At 42.8% G+C, this 16057-nt stretch overlaps 1 protein-coding gene across 8 annotated transcripts in view; it reads left to right on the top strand.

The window, feature by feature from the left end:
* Nucleotides 1-16057, top strand: part of senp6a (SUMO specific peptidase 6a) — a 148722-nt gene that overhangs the window by 50761 nt on the left and 81904 nt on the right. For 3 of the 8 annotated variants that reach the window (XM_078230072.1, XM_078230070.1, XM_078230073.1), the window contains 3 exons: nucleotides 8944-9089; nucleotides 10592-10759; nucleotides 15765-15788. In XM_078230072.1, coding sequence (XP_078086198.1) covers nucleotides 8944-9089; nucleotides 10592-10759; nucleotides 15765-15788 — 338 coding nt within the window. Of the gene's footprint in view, nucleotides 1-8943; nucleotides 9090-10591; nucleotides 10760-13508; nucleotides 13535-13707; nucleotides 13788-15764; nucleotides 15789-16057 lie in introns of those variants that run through there. The other 5 variants (XM_078230074.1, XM_078230071.1, XM_078230077.1 and 2 more) reach the window with 4 other exon arrangements.

Below are 16057 nucleotides of genomic sequence, written 5' to 3'. Positions count from 1 at the left end.
TGCGAAAGGCTAGTATGCAGGTACAACAGTTATCATTTATCGTGAAGTGAATTTAATACAAAGGTGGTTATGCTTCAGCTATACAGGATGTGGAGATGCTGGCATTGGACTGGGGTGGGCACAGTAAAAAGTCTCAACAGGTTAAATTCCAACAGGTTTATTTGGAATCACTTATACGGGGCATTGGTGAGACCACATCTGCAGTACTGAGTGTACTGGTCACCTTATTTAAGGAAGCATATGAATGCATTGGAAGCAGTTCAGAGAAAGTTTACTTGATTAATATCTGGAATGGGCAGGCTGTCTTCTGAGGAAAAGTTCTACAAGCTAGGCTACATCTGCTAGTGTTTAGAAGAATAAGAGGTGGTTTGATTGAAATATGCAAGATCCTGAGGGACTTGACAGGGTGGATGTAGAGAGGTTGTTACCTCTTGTGCGAGCTTCTAGGGGTCACTTTAAAAATAAGGGGTTGTCCATTTAAAACCTAGATGAGGCAATTTTCTTTCTCTGTTGTTTGTAAGTCTCTGGATCATATTTCCTGAAAAGGTTGTGGAAACAAAATCTTTGATGTTTTTTAAGGCAGAGTTGAATATAAATTCTTGGTAAGCACGGGGGTTATAGAAACACAGAAAATAAGTGCAGGAGTAGGCCATTTGGCCCTTCAAGCCTACACCACCATTCAATATGATCATGGTTGATCATGCACGTTCAGTATCCTACTCCTGCTTTCTCTCCATACCCCTTGATCCCTTTAGGCACAAGGGCCACACCCAACTCCCTCTTGAACATATCTAACGAACTGGCCCCCAACAGCTTTCTGTGGTAGAGAATTCCCGAGGTTCACAACTCTGAGTGAAGAAGTTCTTCCTCATCTCAGTCCTGAATGGCTTACCCTTATTCTTAGACTGTGACCCCTAGTTCCGGACTTCTCCAACATCGGGAACATTCAGTCTCATCTAGTCTGTCCAGTCCCATTAGGATTTTATGTGTTTCGATGAGATCCCCTCCCATTCTTCTAAATTTCAATGAGTACAAGCCCAGTCAATCCAGTCTGGCTTCATATGTCAGTCCTGCCATTCCAGGAATCAGTCTGGTGAACCTTCGTTTGACTCCCTCAATAGCAAGAATGTCCTTCCTCAGACAAGGAGACCAAAAATGCACACAATACTCAAGGTGTGGCCTGACCAAGGGCCTGCATAACTGCAGCGAGACATCCTTACTCATATACTCAAATCCTTTTGCTATGAAGGCCAGCATGCCATTAGCTTTCCTCACTGCCTGCTGTACCTGCACGCCAGCCTTCGGTGACTGTTCCACCATGACACCCAGGTCGCATTGCATTTCCCCTTTTCCTAAACTGCCACCATTCAGATCATAATCTTCTCTCCTGTGTTTTACCACCAAAATGGATAACCTCACATTTTTCCACATTATATTGTATTTGCCCACTCAACCAGCCTGTCCAAGTCATCCCGCAGCCTCTTAGCATCCTCCTCACAGCATACACTGTCACCCAGCTTAGTGTCGTCTGCAAATTTGGAGATATTTCATTCAATTCCTTCGTCCAAATCATTAATGTATATTGTGAACAGCTGGGGTCCCAGCACTGAACCCTGCAGTAGCCCATTAGTCACTGCCTGCCATTCTGAAAAGGACCCATTTATTCCCACTCTCTGCGTCCTGTCTGCCAATGAATTCTCAATCCACGTCAATGCGTTATCCCCAATACCATGAGCTTTAATTTTGCTCACTAGTCTCTTGAATGGGACCTTGTCAAAAGCCTTTTGAAAGTCCAGATACGCAACATCCACTGGTTCACCCTTGTCCACTCTACTGGTCAGATCCTCAAAAAATTCCAGAAGATTTGTCAAGCACAATTTCCCTTTAGAGAATCCATGCTGACTTGGATCGATCCTGTCACCGCTTTCCAAATGCTCAGTTATTACATCCTTAATAATCGACTCCAACGTTTTCCCCACCACCGATGTCAGGCTAACCGGTCTATAATTCCCCATTTTCTCTCCGTCCTTTTTTAAAAAGTGGGGTTACATTAGCTACCCTCCAATCCATTGGCACTCTTCCAGAGTCTATAGAATACTGGAAAATGATCACCAATGCATCCATTATTCCTAGCACCACTTCCTTGAATACTCTGAGATGCAGAGCATCAAGCCCTGGGAACTCGTTGGGTTTTAATTACAGCAGTTTGCCCAATACAATTTCCTTCAGTTCCCTGTTCGTGCTAAACCCTCTGTCCCCTAGTATTTCTAGAAGGTTATTTGTGTCCTACTTAATGAAGAAAGTTCCAAAGTGTTTGTTCAGCTGGTATGCCATCTCTTTGTTGCCTTTCATGAATTCACCTGATTCTAACTGTAAGGGACCCACATTTGTCTTCACCAGTCTTTTTCTCTTCACAAATCTATAGAAGCTTTTGCAGTCAGTTTCTATATTTTCTGCAAGCCTTCTTTTGTATTCTCTTTTCCCCTCTGAATTAAACCCTTTGTCCTCCTCTGCTGAATTTTTATTTCTCCCAGCTGTCAGGTTTGCTGCTTTTTCAGGCCAATTTATATGCCTCCATTTTGGCTTTAACACTATCCCTGATTTCCCTTGTTAGCCATGGATGAGCCACCTTCCCCGTTTTACTCTTATGCCAGACAGGGATGTGCAGTTGTGAAGTTCATCCATGTGTTCAAATGTTTGCCATTACCGACCCACTGTCAATCCATTAAGCATCCTTTGCCAGCTTATCCTAGCCAATGCATGTCTCATACCAGCAAAGTTATTGGGGTAGTTGGGACGCAGTTTAGAGGTTACAAAGATCAGCCATGTAAATGGCTTATTCCTGCCACTTGTTTATATGTTAATCTGTTTTGGTGGCAGTTGAAGGCTGACTGTCAGCCATTTCATTGGAATAGCTTGCTCCTCCAATTCAGTATAAAGTGCCATGGTACCTTTTATGTCACTTGAACAGGTGGGCGGGGATTTGCTTTAGTGCTTTCACCTGAAAGATGATACACTCATTACTGCACTGAAGTGCCAGCCTAAGTTAGGTGCACGCAACTCTTTGTAACTGAGTCTTTTTAATGTATATTATGTGGGAAATTGAACATATGCCCTATTGCTGAACTGCCTGTTGGAATTTAGGAGTTGAAATGATTCTCTGTTATGGCCATCTGAGGTACTGATTATTAAATCCATGTCCCACAGTGATTGAGCTGTTATAACTTTAGAACAAATGCTCATGCTGTTTGAAAATGTTGTCAATCATGTTAACTTGCAGGTTCAACAAGCAATGAGTAATGCAATGAGTACGTTAGCCTTTATTATAAAGACATTGGAGTGTAAGAGTAAAGAAATGCTCCTGCAATTATATGGAGCCTTGGTGAGACCAGACTTAGCACAGTATTGACTATTGGGGCACAGACCATCATCTTGCAAGATGGAGGCTGTCACTTGGTGAGACCACATTTGGAGTAATATGTGCAGCCTCCCTCAGGAAGGATATAATTCCCTTAGAAGGGTGCAACAAGGATTTACCAGATAGATTGATGGGATGAGCCATTGTCTTATGAGTAGACATTGGGTAGAATAGAAGAATAAGAGGTGACCTCATTGAAATTCTGGGTGGATATTTCCTGGGTGGAGAATCTAGAATTAGGAGGCCACAGTCTGAGTATGAGGAGTTGGCCATTTAGGACTGAAATGAGGAGAAATTTCTTCTGTGAATCTTTGGAATTCTCTACCCCAGGGGGTATGGATGCTCAGTTGCTGAGTTTATTCAAGATAACAAACTTTTGGATACTTAGGGAACCAAGGAATATAGGGATAGAATAGGAAAGTGCCATCTGACCCTGGGGACATCTGATAATGACACTGATTGCGAAGTAGGAAGTATTCCATTCCCAGGCAACAGAAAGTTTCCAATAAGTAGTCTTTAGATATCTTGTGATTTCTCAAATCCAGCTGAGTCTCCCGTTCATGCACTACTCTACACTTCTGCTACATTATGAACTCGAGCATTCCATTTATCAATAAATGTACAACCATAACATTTTAATATGTTTCATTTGCACTCCAAGGTACAACTTATAAACTTCAACACTGCTCCAGTTATTTTCCTGCATCCAACATGGGTGGGATGGTAGCACGGTGGTTAGCACTGTTGCCTTACTGCACCAGGGACCCGGGTTCGATTCCGGCCTTGGGTGACTGTGTGGAGTTTGCATGTTCTCCCTGTTCACCTTTATTGTAAATATCAAGTCATGTGATAATGTGACCCGGGAGCTTGTATAAGTGAAACTCCTTTGTTATTATCACTCTCTCTAATTTTTCCTGTGATTTGATATGCACTGTCTAACATTTCAAATGATAGACTACTCACTTTCTCGCCCCCTCGCATTCTCACGCTGTCTGGCACCTTTCTTTGTGTAAGCTGAAGAGTTGTAATGTACAGTGTCCATTGAAGGGTGTTTCCCTTCAGTCTTCTAACAATCCCTAAATCGGCTTCCAACAGCATTGTCCACTCTGGCGACGACACATCCCGACAATTCTTCCATTCTCCTTAAATCTCCATGGATTATATTGCTTAGAATCATAGAATCCTAAAGTGCAGAAGGGGGGCCATTTGGCCCATCGAGTCGACACCGACCACAATCTCACTCGTGCCCTATCCCCATAACCCCATGCATTTACCCTAACCAGTCCCCCCTGACACTAAGGGCAATTTAGCATTGCCAATGCACCTAACCAGCACGTCTTTCCGACTGTGGGAGGAAACCGGAGCATCCGGAGGAAATCCATGCAGACACGGGGAGAGCGTGCAAAGTCCACACAGATAGTGACCCAAACCGGGAATGGAATCCTCCTCCCCACCCAACTTATTTCCTCTTATCGAAACTCCATCCTCTCTCCTCTTTTCCATTCCCTCCCCACCTGCATCCGGGATTCCTCTGCCCTGCGTCATATTGACAGTTTCCAGTTCACAGGCCCTAACTGCCTCTTACTCACTATGGATGTGGGGTGAAACATGAGAACAAGGAGGACCTCTATCCTTGTTCTGGGAGGGAAGGGATGGGGTGAGGGTCATGGCAGGGAGAAGGATTGCATGCGGTTGAGGGCCCTGTCAACACTCTACACTTCTGTCCCACACCAGGATGGCCTGAGAGCTCTTCACATGGTTTTTGAAAAGAGGCCAGAACAATTCCCATCCACCACCACCACTCCTCCGCCTGGCTGAACCTGTTCTCTCTCTCAACAACTTCTCCTTTAACTCATTCCACTTTCTCCAAATCAAAGGTGTAGCAATGGGTACCCACATGAGTCCTAGGTACGCTTGTCTTTTTATGGGGCATGTGGAACATTCCTTGTTCCAGGCCTACTCCATCTCTTTCTCTCAGCTCCTTCGCCTCTGTCACATTTATTCTGATGATGCCACTTTCCAAAGTGTTGCTTCTAATATGTGCTCCATCTTCCTCAACCGTGGTTTCTCACCTAGCGTTGTTGACAGGGCCCTCAACTGCGTGCAATCCTTCTCCCTGCCATGACCCTCACCCCATCCCTTCCCTCCCAGAACAAGGATAGAGGTCCCCCTTGTTCTCATGTTTCACCCCACCAGCCTCTGCATAAGCGTAATCCTCCGCCGTTTTTGCCAACTCCAGTGTGATGCCACCACTAAACACATCTTCCCCATACTCCCTCTGTCAGCATTCCGCAGAGACCGTTCCCTCTGGGATAACCTAGTCCACTCCTCCATTATACTCAACATCTCTCTCGTCACCCATGGCACCTTCCCATGCAATCGCAGAAGATGCAACACCTGCCCCTTTACCTCTTCCATGCTTGCGGTGGCACAGCGTTTAACACTGCTGCCTCACAGCTCCAGGGATCCGCCTTCAATTCCGGCCTCTGGTCACTGTCGGTGTGGAGTTTGCACATTCTCCCCCTGTCTGCGTGGGTTTCCTCCAGGTGCTCTAGTTTCCTCCCACACTCCAAAGATGTGCAGGTTAGGTGGATTGGCCATGCTAAATTGCCCCTTGGTGTCAGGTGGATTAGGAGGGTAAATATGTGGGGTAATGGCGATAGGGCTTGGGTGGGATTGTTGTCAGTGTAGGCTCGATGGGCTGAATGGCCTTCTCCTGCACTGTAGGGATTCTATTCTATGATTCTTACCATCCAAGGTCCAAAGCACTCATTCCAGGCTAAGCAGTGTTTCACTTGCACCTCTTTCAATTTGGTCTATTGCATTCGCTGCTCCCAATGTGGTCTCCTCTATATCGGAGAGCTGAAGCATAGACTGGGTGATCATTTTGCTGAACACCTTCGGTCTGTGTGCATTTGGGACCTGACCTTCCGGTTGCTTGCCATTTTAACACACGATCCTGCTCCCATGCCCACATGTTTGTCCTTGGCCTGCTGCAATATTCCAGTGAAGCTCCACGCAAACTGGAGGAACAGCATCTCATCTACTGGTTAGGCATGTTACAGCTTTCCGGTCTCAACATTGAATTCAGCAACTTCAGATGATTAGCGCTACTTTTGCTTTCATTTTATTTAATTTTTAACTGTCCTCTACCTTTCTTTACTGTCTTTCATTATTTTTCTTCCCCTGCCCCCACTCTTTCTGGACTTGCGGATAGCGAAAAGCATTGTCGGGCAATACAGCAGGATATAGATAGGCTGGAAAATTGGGCGGAGAGGTGGCAGATGGAGTTTAATCCGGATAAATGCGAAGTGATGCATTTTGGAAGAAATAATGTAGGGAGGAGTTATACAATAAATGGCAGAGTCATCAGGAGTATAGAAACACAGAGGGACCTAGGTGTGCAAGTCCACAAATCCTTGAAGGTGGCAACACAGGTGGTGAAGAAGGCATATGGTATGCTTGCCTTTATAGGACGGGGTATAGAGTATAAAAGCTGGAGTCTGATGATGCAGCTGTATAGAACGCTGGTTAGGCCACATTTGGAGTACTGCGTCCAGTTCTGGTCGGCGCACTACCAGAAGGACGTGGAGGCGTTAGAGAGAGTGCAGAGAAGATTTACCAGGATGTTGCCTGGTATGGAGGGTCTTAGCGATGAGAAGAGATTGGGTAAACTGGGGTTGTTCTCCCTGGAAAGACGGAGAATGAGGGGAGATCTAATAGAGGTGTACAAGATTATGAAGGGGATAGATAGGGTGAACGGTGGGAAGTTTTTTCCCAGATCAGAAGTGACGTTCATGTGGGGTCATGGGCTCAAGGTAAGAGGGGCGAAGTATAACTCAGATATTAGAGGGATGTTTTTTACACAGAGGGTGGTGGGGGCCTGGAATGCGCTGCCAAGTAGGGTGGTGGAGGCAGGCACGCTGACATCGTTTAAGACTTACCTGGATAGTCACATGAGCAGCCTGGGAATGGAGGGATACAAACGATTGGTCTAGTTGGATCAAGGAGCGGCACAGGCTTGGAGGGCCGAAGGGCCTGTTTCCTGTGCTGTACTGTTCTTTGTTCTTTCCTCCCTCCTTTTTATCCCCCTTTTTTAAGCTTTTCTCCCTCGTTGCTTCTCTTGCCCCCTTTTTCTCAATTTTACCTTTCTCCCACCCATCTCCTCCCCTACCCCCACCTCCCACATCTTCATCTATCACAGCTTATCCTCTGATTTCTCTGCCATTTGGCCATTCACACCTTCTATTTTCTCTATGGACTGCCATTAGCACCTCTTAGCCTTTCCCCTTTTTTTGTGACTATGACTCATCTTTCATTCCCTCACCCTATTGTATAAATATCTCCCACTTTCTATGCCTTTTAGCTTTGACAAAGGGCCATCTGGACTAAAACATCAATTCTTTTCTCTCCTTACAGATGCTGCCAGACCTGCTGAGATTTTCCAGCATTTTCTCTTTTGGTTTCAGATTCCAGCATCTGCAGTAATTTGCTTTTATCCATCAGTATCCTGCCAGGTTAACATAAAATAGCCTTTTCCCCTGCCTTTTTCAGCAGCTGTAGTTGTACCTGTCTCTCTCTCCAGTGTTTCTGTGTCAGTAAGTCTGGCAACTCTCGGCCTTTTGGCTAAGATGCAAATGAGCTCAAGTCTTGGAGGAGGATCCTCCCCCTTCTCCAATCAGCTTGACTCATGTAGATCAGGCCCAGGACAGGGTGGTTTTGGTCTCCCGTCCTGTCTTGTCAGCCTGGATCTGAAATGTCTCAACTTGTTGAGACTCTGAATTGGATTTGATTTGATTGAATTGGAAAAGTACAAAAAAAAAACTCTCGGCCTTTTGGCTAAGATCAAGTGTAGTGTGTAGAGGATGCTGCGCTTGGTTGAGGTCATTAGGTTGCATTCAAGCTTCATTTTCATATGAAGCAATTTTTAAAAGCAGCATCTCGGCCTTTTGGCTAAGATGCAAATGAGATCAAGCCTTGGAGGAGGAAACCTCCCCCTCCTCCAATCAGCTTGGCTCATGTAGATCAGGCCTAAGACAGGTGTGAAGGCCCTGTCTTGTCAGCTTGGATCGGAAATGTCTCAACTTGAGACTCTCAATTGGACTTGATTTGATTGAATTGGAAAAGTATAAAAAAAACCTGTTGTTTAAAAAAATGACACCTTGCTTGTACCCATGACAACCAAGTCACATGGACTTATCACCAGGCTGAACTAGTAGGAGGTTGCTTGCACCCCTCCACTACATTTTATCTTTAATTAAAAGGGGCAGTTTGAAATATAACCATCTTATCACTATCTTGTACATCCTCATGTTTGTAACACCTGAAAAAGGAAAACCTCTTGGGTTTTATTTCCATTTGTGGTTGATAAAAGCTCAAAAGATTTAAAATGAAAAGGAATAATGCTGGAGTTGACAATGCAGTGCGGAGAATTTCAATGTCTACGTTTAGAGGCCAATTAAAAACATGAGTTGCAATTTACTACAAAAATCCAGAAAACATTTTAAGTGTAATTTGTTTTTCAGACCAAACCTCTATTTTCATCAGAATCAGTCAACAGTACTGCTTTCTTGAAAAACTATTCAAGAAGAAATCAAGGAAGTGGATTTTGTAAAACTTTGAAAGGAAATGCAACTGGACTCAACATGCTGGGGTCTGGCAAGAAACTAAGGTCAGTCAAATTTGTGAACTTGTTATGCCCAAAAATGTCATATGACCATGGTTCCCTGAAGGCTCTTTAACCAATGTTATTCTTTTACATTCTAAACTTGTTTGTGACATTGCATGATTCAGGATATCAAGGTGTACGGGCAAGTCAAAATGATGGTTTTATGTCCTTTCTAACAAAGTTCAAAGGAGGCCCATTGTGCCTGTACCAGTTCTTTGGCAGAGCTGTCTAATTAGTTCCATTCCCCTGCTGTTTTCCAAAGCCCCGTGTTGAGTTCCTCCTTCAAGTACTTGTCCAATTTCTTTTTTCAAAGTTACTATTGAATTTTTTTTCACTACTCTTGGGCACTGCATTCTAGATCGTAATTTTCTGATTAAAGGAATGTTTCCTCATGTTGCCTCTGAGCCTTATCTGTCACAAAAGCAACAAACTGCAGATGCTGGAAATCTGAAATAAAAATAGAAAATGCTGGAAATCCCCAGCAGTTCAGGCAGCACCTGTGGTGAGAGAGGCAGAGTTCGTCTGAAATGTTTACTCTTTCTCTCTCTCCCCCCCCCCCCCCCCCCCCCCCCCCCCCGCCTCTCCACAGATGTTCCTGGTCAGGTGAGTATTTCCAGAATTTTCCATTTTGATTTTTACTAAGCTAGTGACCCTCCTGTCATTTCTAATATGCTTTTGTATTAAGCATGCATTTATAAATTTTGGAGTTTACTTGAGTGCTGCAAAGAGGATTCAGTTTTGTATTTTCCAACTTGAATGTACATAAAATAATTTCCCCTGGGAATTTGACGCACAGAATTTTCAAAATAACCGGTTATGTTCTAGTTGCATTGAGTAGAGAAGAAACTTGTATGATTAAATGGCCTTTTTCATTATGCATTATATTTTCAGTGTTCTTGGGACAGAACATGCAGCTTTGTGCGGCTCATACATCTTAAGAATGCAGTGTAGTTGGTTAAGTGCAGTGCTTTAAGGTTGGATGTTTTAAGAAATTTGGGCGGCACTGCGATGAAACCTCTTAGTTCATTAGATGCACGACGCAAATAAAGTTAGAGAATTAAATTAAATGCAAAATGCTCAAAGTAATCATGACACACAAAACCCAGGGATGATGCAAAGATCCAACACGGCTAAAATAATATAGGCTAAAACTGCTTTGTCTTTTGTGCAAAATTTAAATTGTGTATCTATGAGGGATATACTAACTGTCTGAAAACATAGCCAATTTTGTTAGCATGAAATTCTGCTGCTTGACCCAGAGGCTGCAGTAGTGTTGGCTTTGATCAACTTATTCAGAATAAGCTGGTGCAAGTCTTTCACCTTTATGAATTCCATATTTGGCACCATCAGTCTTGTGGTGGTTGTCTGCCAGCCAGTTTGTTTTTGCCAACACCTGCCCCTCCTCCACCCACCCAAGCTGCTGACGTTGCAACTTGTCAAGAGATAATTAGAATGGCATTTTCTACTAAGCGTGTATTGCAATGTTAAATTTCTGCTGTTTGCAGTGAAAGTGTGTCAACTGTGAACTCTCAACTTGCATCAAACAAGGAGGTCGATAAAAATCGAAACAAATACTTTGTAATTAGCGGTCCTTCAAGCCCAGGAATTGTTGTTCGTGGAAGGCGTTTTCACCATGCCAATGCACAGTCAATCGTAAAAACAGCAGCACAAAGGTAGGTCGGCTCGTTTATTGTGATTGTTTTGGTGTTCTCCTTATCTGGATTAGAAGCTGGAAACATTTTATATGACAAAAGTAGAAAATAATACTCCAAATTTCTTCTAAACTGTTAGAATAATGAATGGAATTTGTGTTGCTTGCTGTATTTACAAAAATTCAGGCTCTTGCATGTTGGCTATATTGCCTGATGATTTGGCTCATCAAGGATGGCATGTGTCTTAAGTGTAATTATTGCTGACCTTTAACCAGTTGCTATAAATGTTATCAACCTTGAAAATTAGATAAATATGTTGTTTTCATTGCTGGCACTTACAACTCATACTTTGTACCCTAGAATGTAAAAGTAGTTGAATCAACAATTAATTTTAAAGTGCTGCTAATGATCAGAACTTAATGTGAACTGTTTATCGAACTGATTCTTAAGTGAAGCAGAGTGAGGCTGTCTCTTCATATCAGGTTTTGAATCTGGATTTAAGTTGCATTTACATAGATTGATGTAAGCTGAAGATGCCTTGCACGATGGGTACAGCTGCAGTAATGAATGCATCACAAAGCTGTAACACTGCTTTTCACAAACCTGGGCCGGATTTCTCTCCAAAAAAATTGTAAGTGTCGAATTCGCGTGAAAACTGGAATAATTCACGCTGTTTTTTCAGTGGAAGTTCAGAGAAGAACATTCTGTGCACTGCAGCGGTCACTGGTGTGTTTATCATTTATAAAGCTTGGGGCGCAGCCTATTCCCGTCGGAGAGACCGGCAGCATAGCGCTGAGCAGAGGGCCACTGTGTATGCGCATGCGCAATGGCCCTGCATTGACAGCTCTCCAAGCCCCCCCTCCCACAGCCTGATCGTTGGTCCCCTGACCATTCCCGGGCCAGCCCCAAACCCTTCCATCAGGCTGACTCACCCCAGCCTGCCCTGATCGCTGGCCTCCCTCCTTCCCCCACCGATCCTATCTGTAGAGTGGCATTGGGACTGCTCTGCCTCCTTGGCACTGCCCTATGCCTGGTGGGCAGTGCCAAGGTGCCCTCTGGGCATTGGCACTTTGCCCCTTGGGCAGTGCTGGTGCACAGGCTGGCACTGCCAAGGTGCCAATGATGTAGAGATGCCGGCGTTGGACTGGGGTAAGCACAGTAAGAAGTCTCACAACACCAGGTTAAAGTCCAACAGGTTTATTTGGCAGCACTAGCTTTCGGAGCCTCAAGCTCCTTCTTCAGGTGGGTAAGAGGTGCCAATGCCCAGTGGATGCCCCCTGCCGCCCAACCCTCTGCGGGGCCCGGATTGGCCCCCCTCTTTCACTCCAGCGGGATCGGGCTGCTAGTTCCCCGAAAGTGGGGGGCTGTTGTAACCCGCTGGAATGAACCACTCCAGAGCTCTGATGAAGGGTCATCTAGACTTGAAACATTGGCTCTATTCTCTTCCCACAGATGTTGTCAGACCTGCTGAGATTTTCCAGCGTTTTCGGTTTTTGTTTCAGATTCCAGCATCCACAGTATTTTGCTTTTATCTTAGTGTGGTATCGAACCCTAGCAAAATTCAAGTAAATGCGAATCCAAGAGAACATTTCCACTGGTTGGAGGCAAACCCGGCACAAAGGAAGGTGGTTGTGATTGTTGGAGATCTATCATTACGGTCGCAGAAAATAGTTGCAGCATGTTGACTCTGTCTGACTGTATTATGAATTTCTAAATGCCTTGCTTAGTAATGGATTCTAACCTTTTCCCAATGGCAGATGTTAGACTAACTGGCCTATAGTTTCCTGTTTTCTGTCTGTCTTTCTTGAATAGTGATACGTTTGCCATTTTCTAATCCACTGGGACCTTTTCTAGAATTGAGAACATTTTGGAACTTTATCACCAATGCATCCACTATCTCTGCCATCATGTCTTTAGGACTCTAGGATGCAGGCCAAAAGGCCTGGGGACTTGTCAGCATTTAGTCCTATTCATTTTTCCAGGACATTTTCTCCAGGGATTATGATTATTTAAAATTCCTCCCTCCTTTTTGCCCCCTACTTTTCTACTATTCTTGGAGTGCTTTTTGTATCTTATACCGTGAAGACAGATGCAGAAAGTTTCAAAGTTTCTGTCATTTCCTTATTTCTCATCATTAATTCCCCAGTCTTCTAAGGGACCAATGCTTACATTAACTACTCTTTGCGTAGAAGCTTTCTGTCTGTTTTTATATTTCTTGTTAGTTTACTCTCAGATTCTAATTTCACCCTCATTAGATTTTTTCATTCTTTGCGGGTTTCTAAAAAAATTTTCAATCTTCTAGGCTATCGTTGATCCTTGCAGCATTTTGCATCATTTCTTTCAGTTTGATGCAACTCCTTAACTTGATTTGTTAGCCACAGATGGTATATCCCTCTCATAGATATATTCCATTGAGAAAGGAAGACTCTTTGCTGAGAATTCTGAATTAGGCACTGCCTTTTTCAAATTCTTTCACAAAATGTGGGCGTTGCAACTCGGCCAGCCTTTATTGCCCATCTTTAATTCTCCTTGAGCAGGTGGTGGTGAGCTGCCATCTTGAACCAATGCAGTCCATGTGGTGTAGGCACACCCACAATGCTATTAATATGAGAGTTCCAGGATTTTGATCCAGCAACAATGAAGGAACAGTGACATAATTCCAGGTTGCTATGTGGCTTAGCAGCGAGTTTGCAGTTGATAGTGTTCCAATGCATCTACTGTCCTTGTCCTTCTAATTGGTAGGCGTTGCGGGCTTGGAAGGTGCTGTTGAAGGAGCTGCAATGTTTCTTGCAGATGGTAAGTATGCACTACTACCTCTGTGCTTCAGTGGTAGAGGAAATGCATTTTGATGGTGGTGCATGGAGTGTCAATCAAGCGGGTTGCTTTGTTCTGGATGTGTTGAGCTTTTTGAGTGTTGTTGGAGCTGTACTCATCCAGGCAAGTGGAGCTATTCCATCACACTCCTGATTTATACCTTCTAGATGATGGGCAGACTTTGGAGAGTCAGGAGGTGAACTACTCGCCGCAAAATTCCTACAGCATTTATGTGGTTAGTCCAGTCCAGTTTCTGGTCAATGGTAACCCCCAGGATGTTGATCATGGGGGATTCAGTGACGGTATTGCCATTGAATGCTAAAGGTTGATAGTTAGATCCTCTCATGTTGGAGATAATCATCACCTGCCACTGGTGTGGCCTGAATATTAGTTATCAGCCCAAGCCTGAATGTTGTCCTGGTCTTGTTGCACATGGCAATGGACTGCAAATTTTCACATTCACCTGTTTTAAACTTCATTGTAGTTGGTGGTGGGTTGATTTGGGTGCAGGCTCGAGGTGAGCGAATGCTTATAGAAAACAGCCTCAAGTTTTACAAGTCTTTTTGAATCTTAAGATTTTTTTGTGTGTGTTTAGCTCAGTGGCACACCTAACCTGCTTTTCACTGAACACAGCCCCAGTTTAACTGCTGTTATTATAGTGACTGCATTACTGTGTGAAATCTAATTGAAGCTACCAGCAGAGGGACTGTTTACTTTTCGAAGTGGATGAGGACATTTTTGAAAATGCAAAATAGTTGCCAAAAATAGATCAGTTACATGGATGAGTTTAATTTGATTTCTGAGCTATCCAAGCCCTGATCTTGCCGTGTTTACCTGCTGCCATTGTTGATTATTTGCAGCATCTTTTGCATCAAATGTTGATCAGCAAATTATGGCTGCAAAAATTTTAAGAAATTATATAGTTTTCTCTGTAGGTTTTGCTGCCATTTGATTCCCATGCATGCACTAGCAAGTTTTTGAGATACAAGCAAATTACAAATGTAAGCGCTAAGGAGTTTCAGCATTAATATCAGATTTATTTATATAATAAAAGTTGTGAGAAAGCAAAAGTATTGTCAATCCATAGATCATTCAGTATCTGTAATTGTTTTATTTGATGTGTTGGTTCTTTACAGCTGTTGACTTATTATGCATTTACTGTGAATTAACACAGCCAAAATTATTTAGATCAGTGTATGCTGAGTATTCTAGAGTCGGAATAATGAAATTTGAAGTCTTCTTTTTTGGAAAGATGATTTCTCATTTTTAGCTACTTACACTGTAGTTACTGCTCATGTTTTGAATGAATATTATCTTAGTAAATCAGTAAGTTTTTATTGTAACTTGTTGAGAGACAAACACACCACGTTTCATTTGAACCGTATTTCCAAAAATGTCTGTAACCAAACCTGGTCGAAGTTATTCACATGTAACTAAAGAGAGTTGGCTGGCTCTCTTGAGCGCAAGAGATGTTTTCAATACAAATTGAAGACTGTGTGGTCATTAATCTGATTTGGTTCTTTATGCATTTAAACTTGGCTTAGCAATAAAAGCCTGTGCATGATTGGGCTCTAAGATTATTGTGTAAAACATTGAAGTTCAGCCAACCTTAACTAGATCACAAACTTGAGGTGAATCATAATGCTGTAGCATCATAGTAATATCACTTAGAAATTCTTCAACAGGAATTATTTTCAATTTGTAGTAAACCTTTTGTGTCATTTAAGAGATACAGCAACAATTTGATCCAAATCACTACGCACAAGATATTTCTAACTGTTGAATGAATCTTAAACCACAAAAATCTCAACCCATTGTAAATGGCATAGCTAATAATTGAAAATGGCAAATGCATTTTGCAAGCTTGAATTTCTTATTCTGATACTGTTCAAGTTTACAGTGCAGCATAAAAAGATAAAGCCAGGGATATGGTTTTCAAGGCACATGAAATAAAATTATAAACGGTTCAAACTTAATTGGAATTTAAGTTTCAGTTTTGTGGTTAAGCATATATTTTGGTTCCCAGAGGTGACATTGTTGGAAATTTTAAAATAACCAAAGTTTATTATAAAGATAATCAGAGTTGGTTTTAAGGAGCCTTTCCTTTTGTAACTGAAAGATACAAAAATGTAATAAACTAATAATTTGCCATGTGTCCACCTGTAACATTAATGCGAGATTATTACCTCTTGTTTTCTTTCGTCTTTTAAAGCAATCTTGGCTTAACTGATGAAGGGTAAGTGTCACCGATGTGTTTGTATAACAACTGGGATTGGCATTGCGCAGCCTCATAAATAGCTTCATTAGGTGTCAATGCTTTGTGTGCTTCTCATTGGGACTTCATTTAAAGTGGCTTCAATCAAGACGTGCAAGTTCACCTGCCCTCATTTAGTGTTTTATCTACCATGATGGTATTTTTCCATTTACCACAACTGGTGTTCGGAGTGACCTTGCCAACCCGCAGGAGTCATTTTTTTGCCAAATTAGTATTGCACGATAAACATT

Source organism: Mustelus asterias, chromosome 15 (genome assembly GCF_964213995.1).
Source record: "Mustelus asterias chromosome 15, sMusAst1.hap1.1, whole genome shotgun sequence".
NCBI lineage: Eukaryota > Metazoa > Chordata > Chondrichthyes > Carcharhiniformes > Triakidae > Mustelus > Mustelus asterias.
The sequence above is the reverse complement of the archived record's forward strand: the minus strand, read 5'-3'. Positions and strand labels throughout refer to the sequence as shown.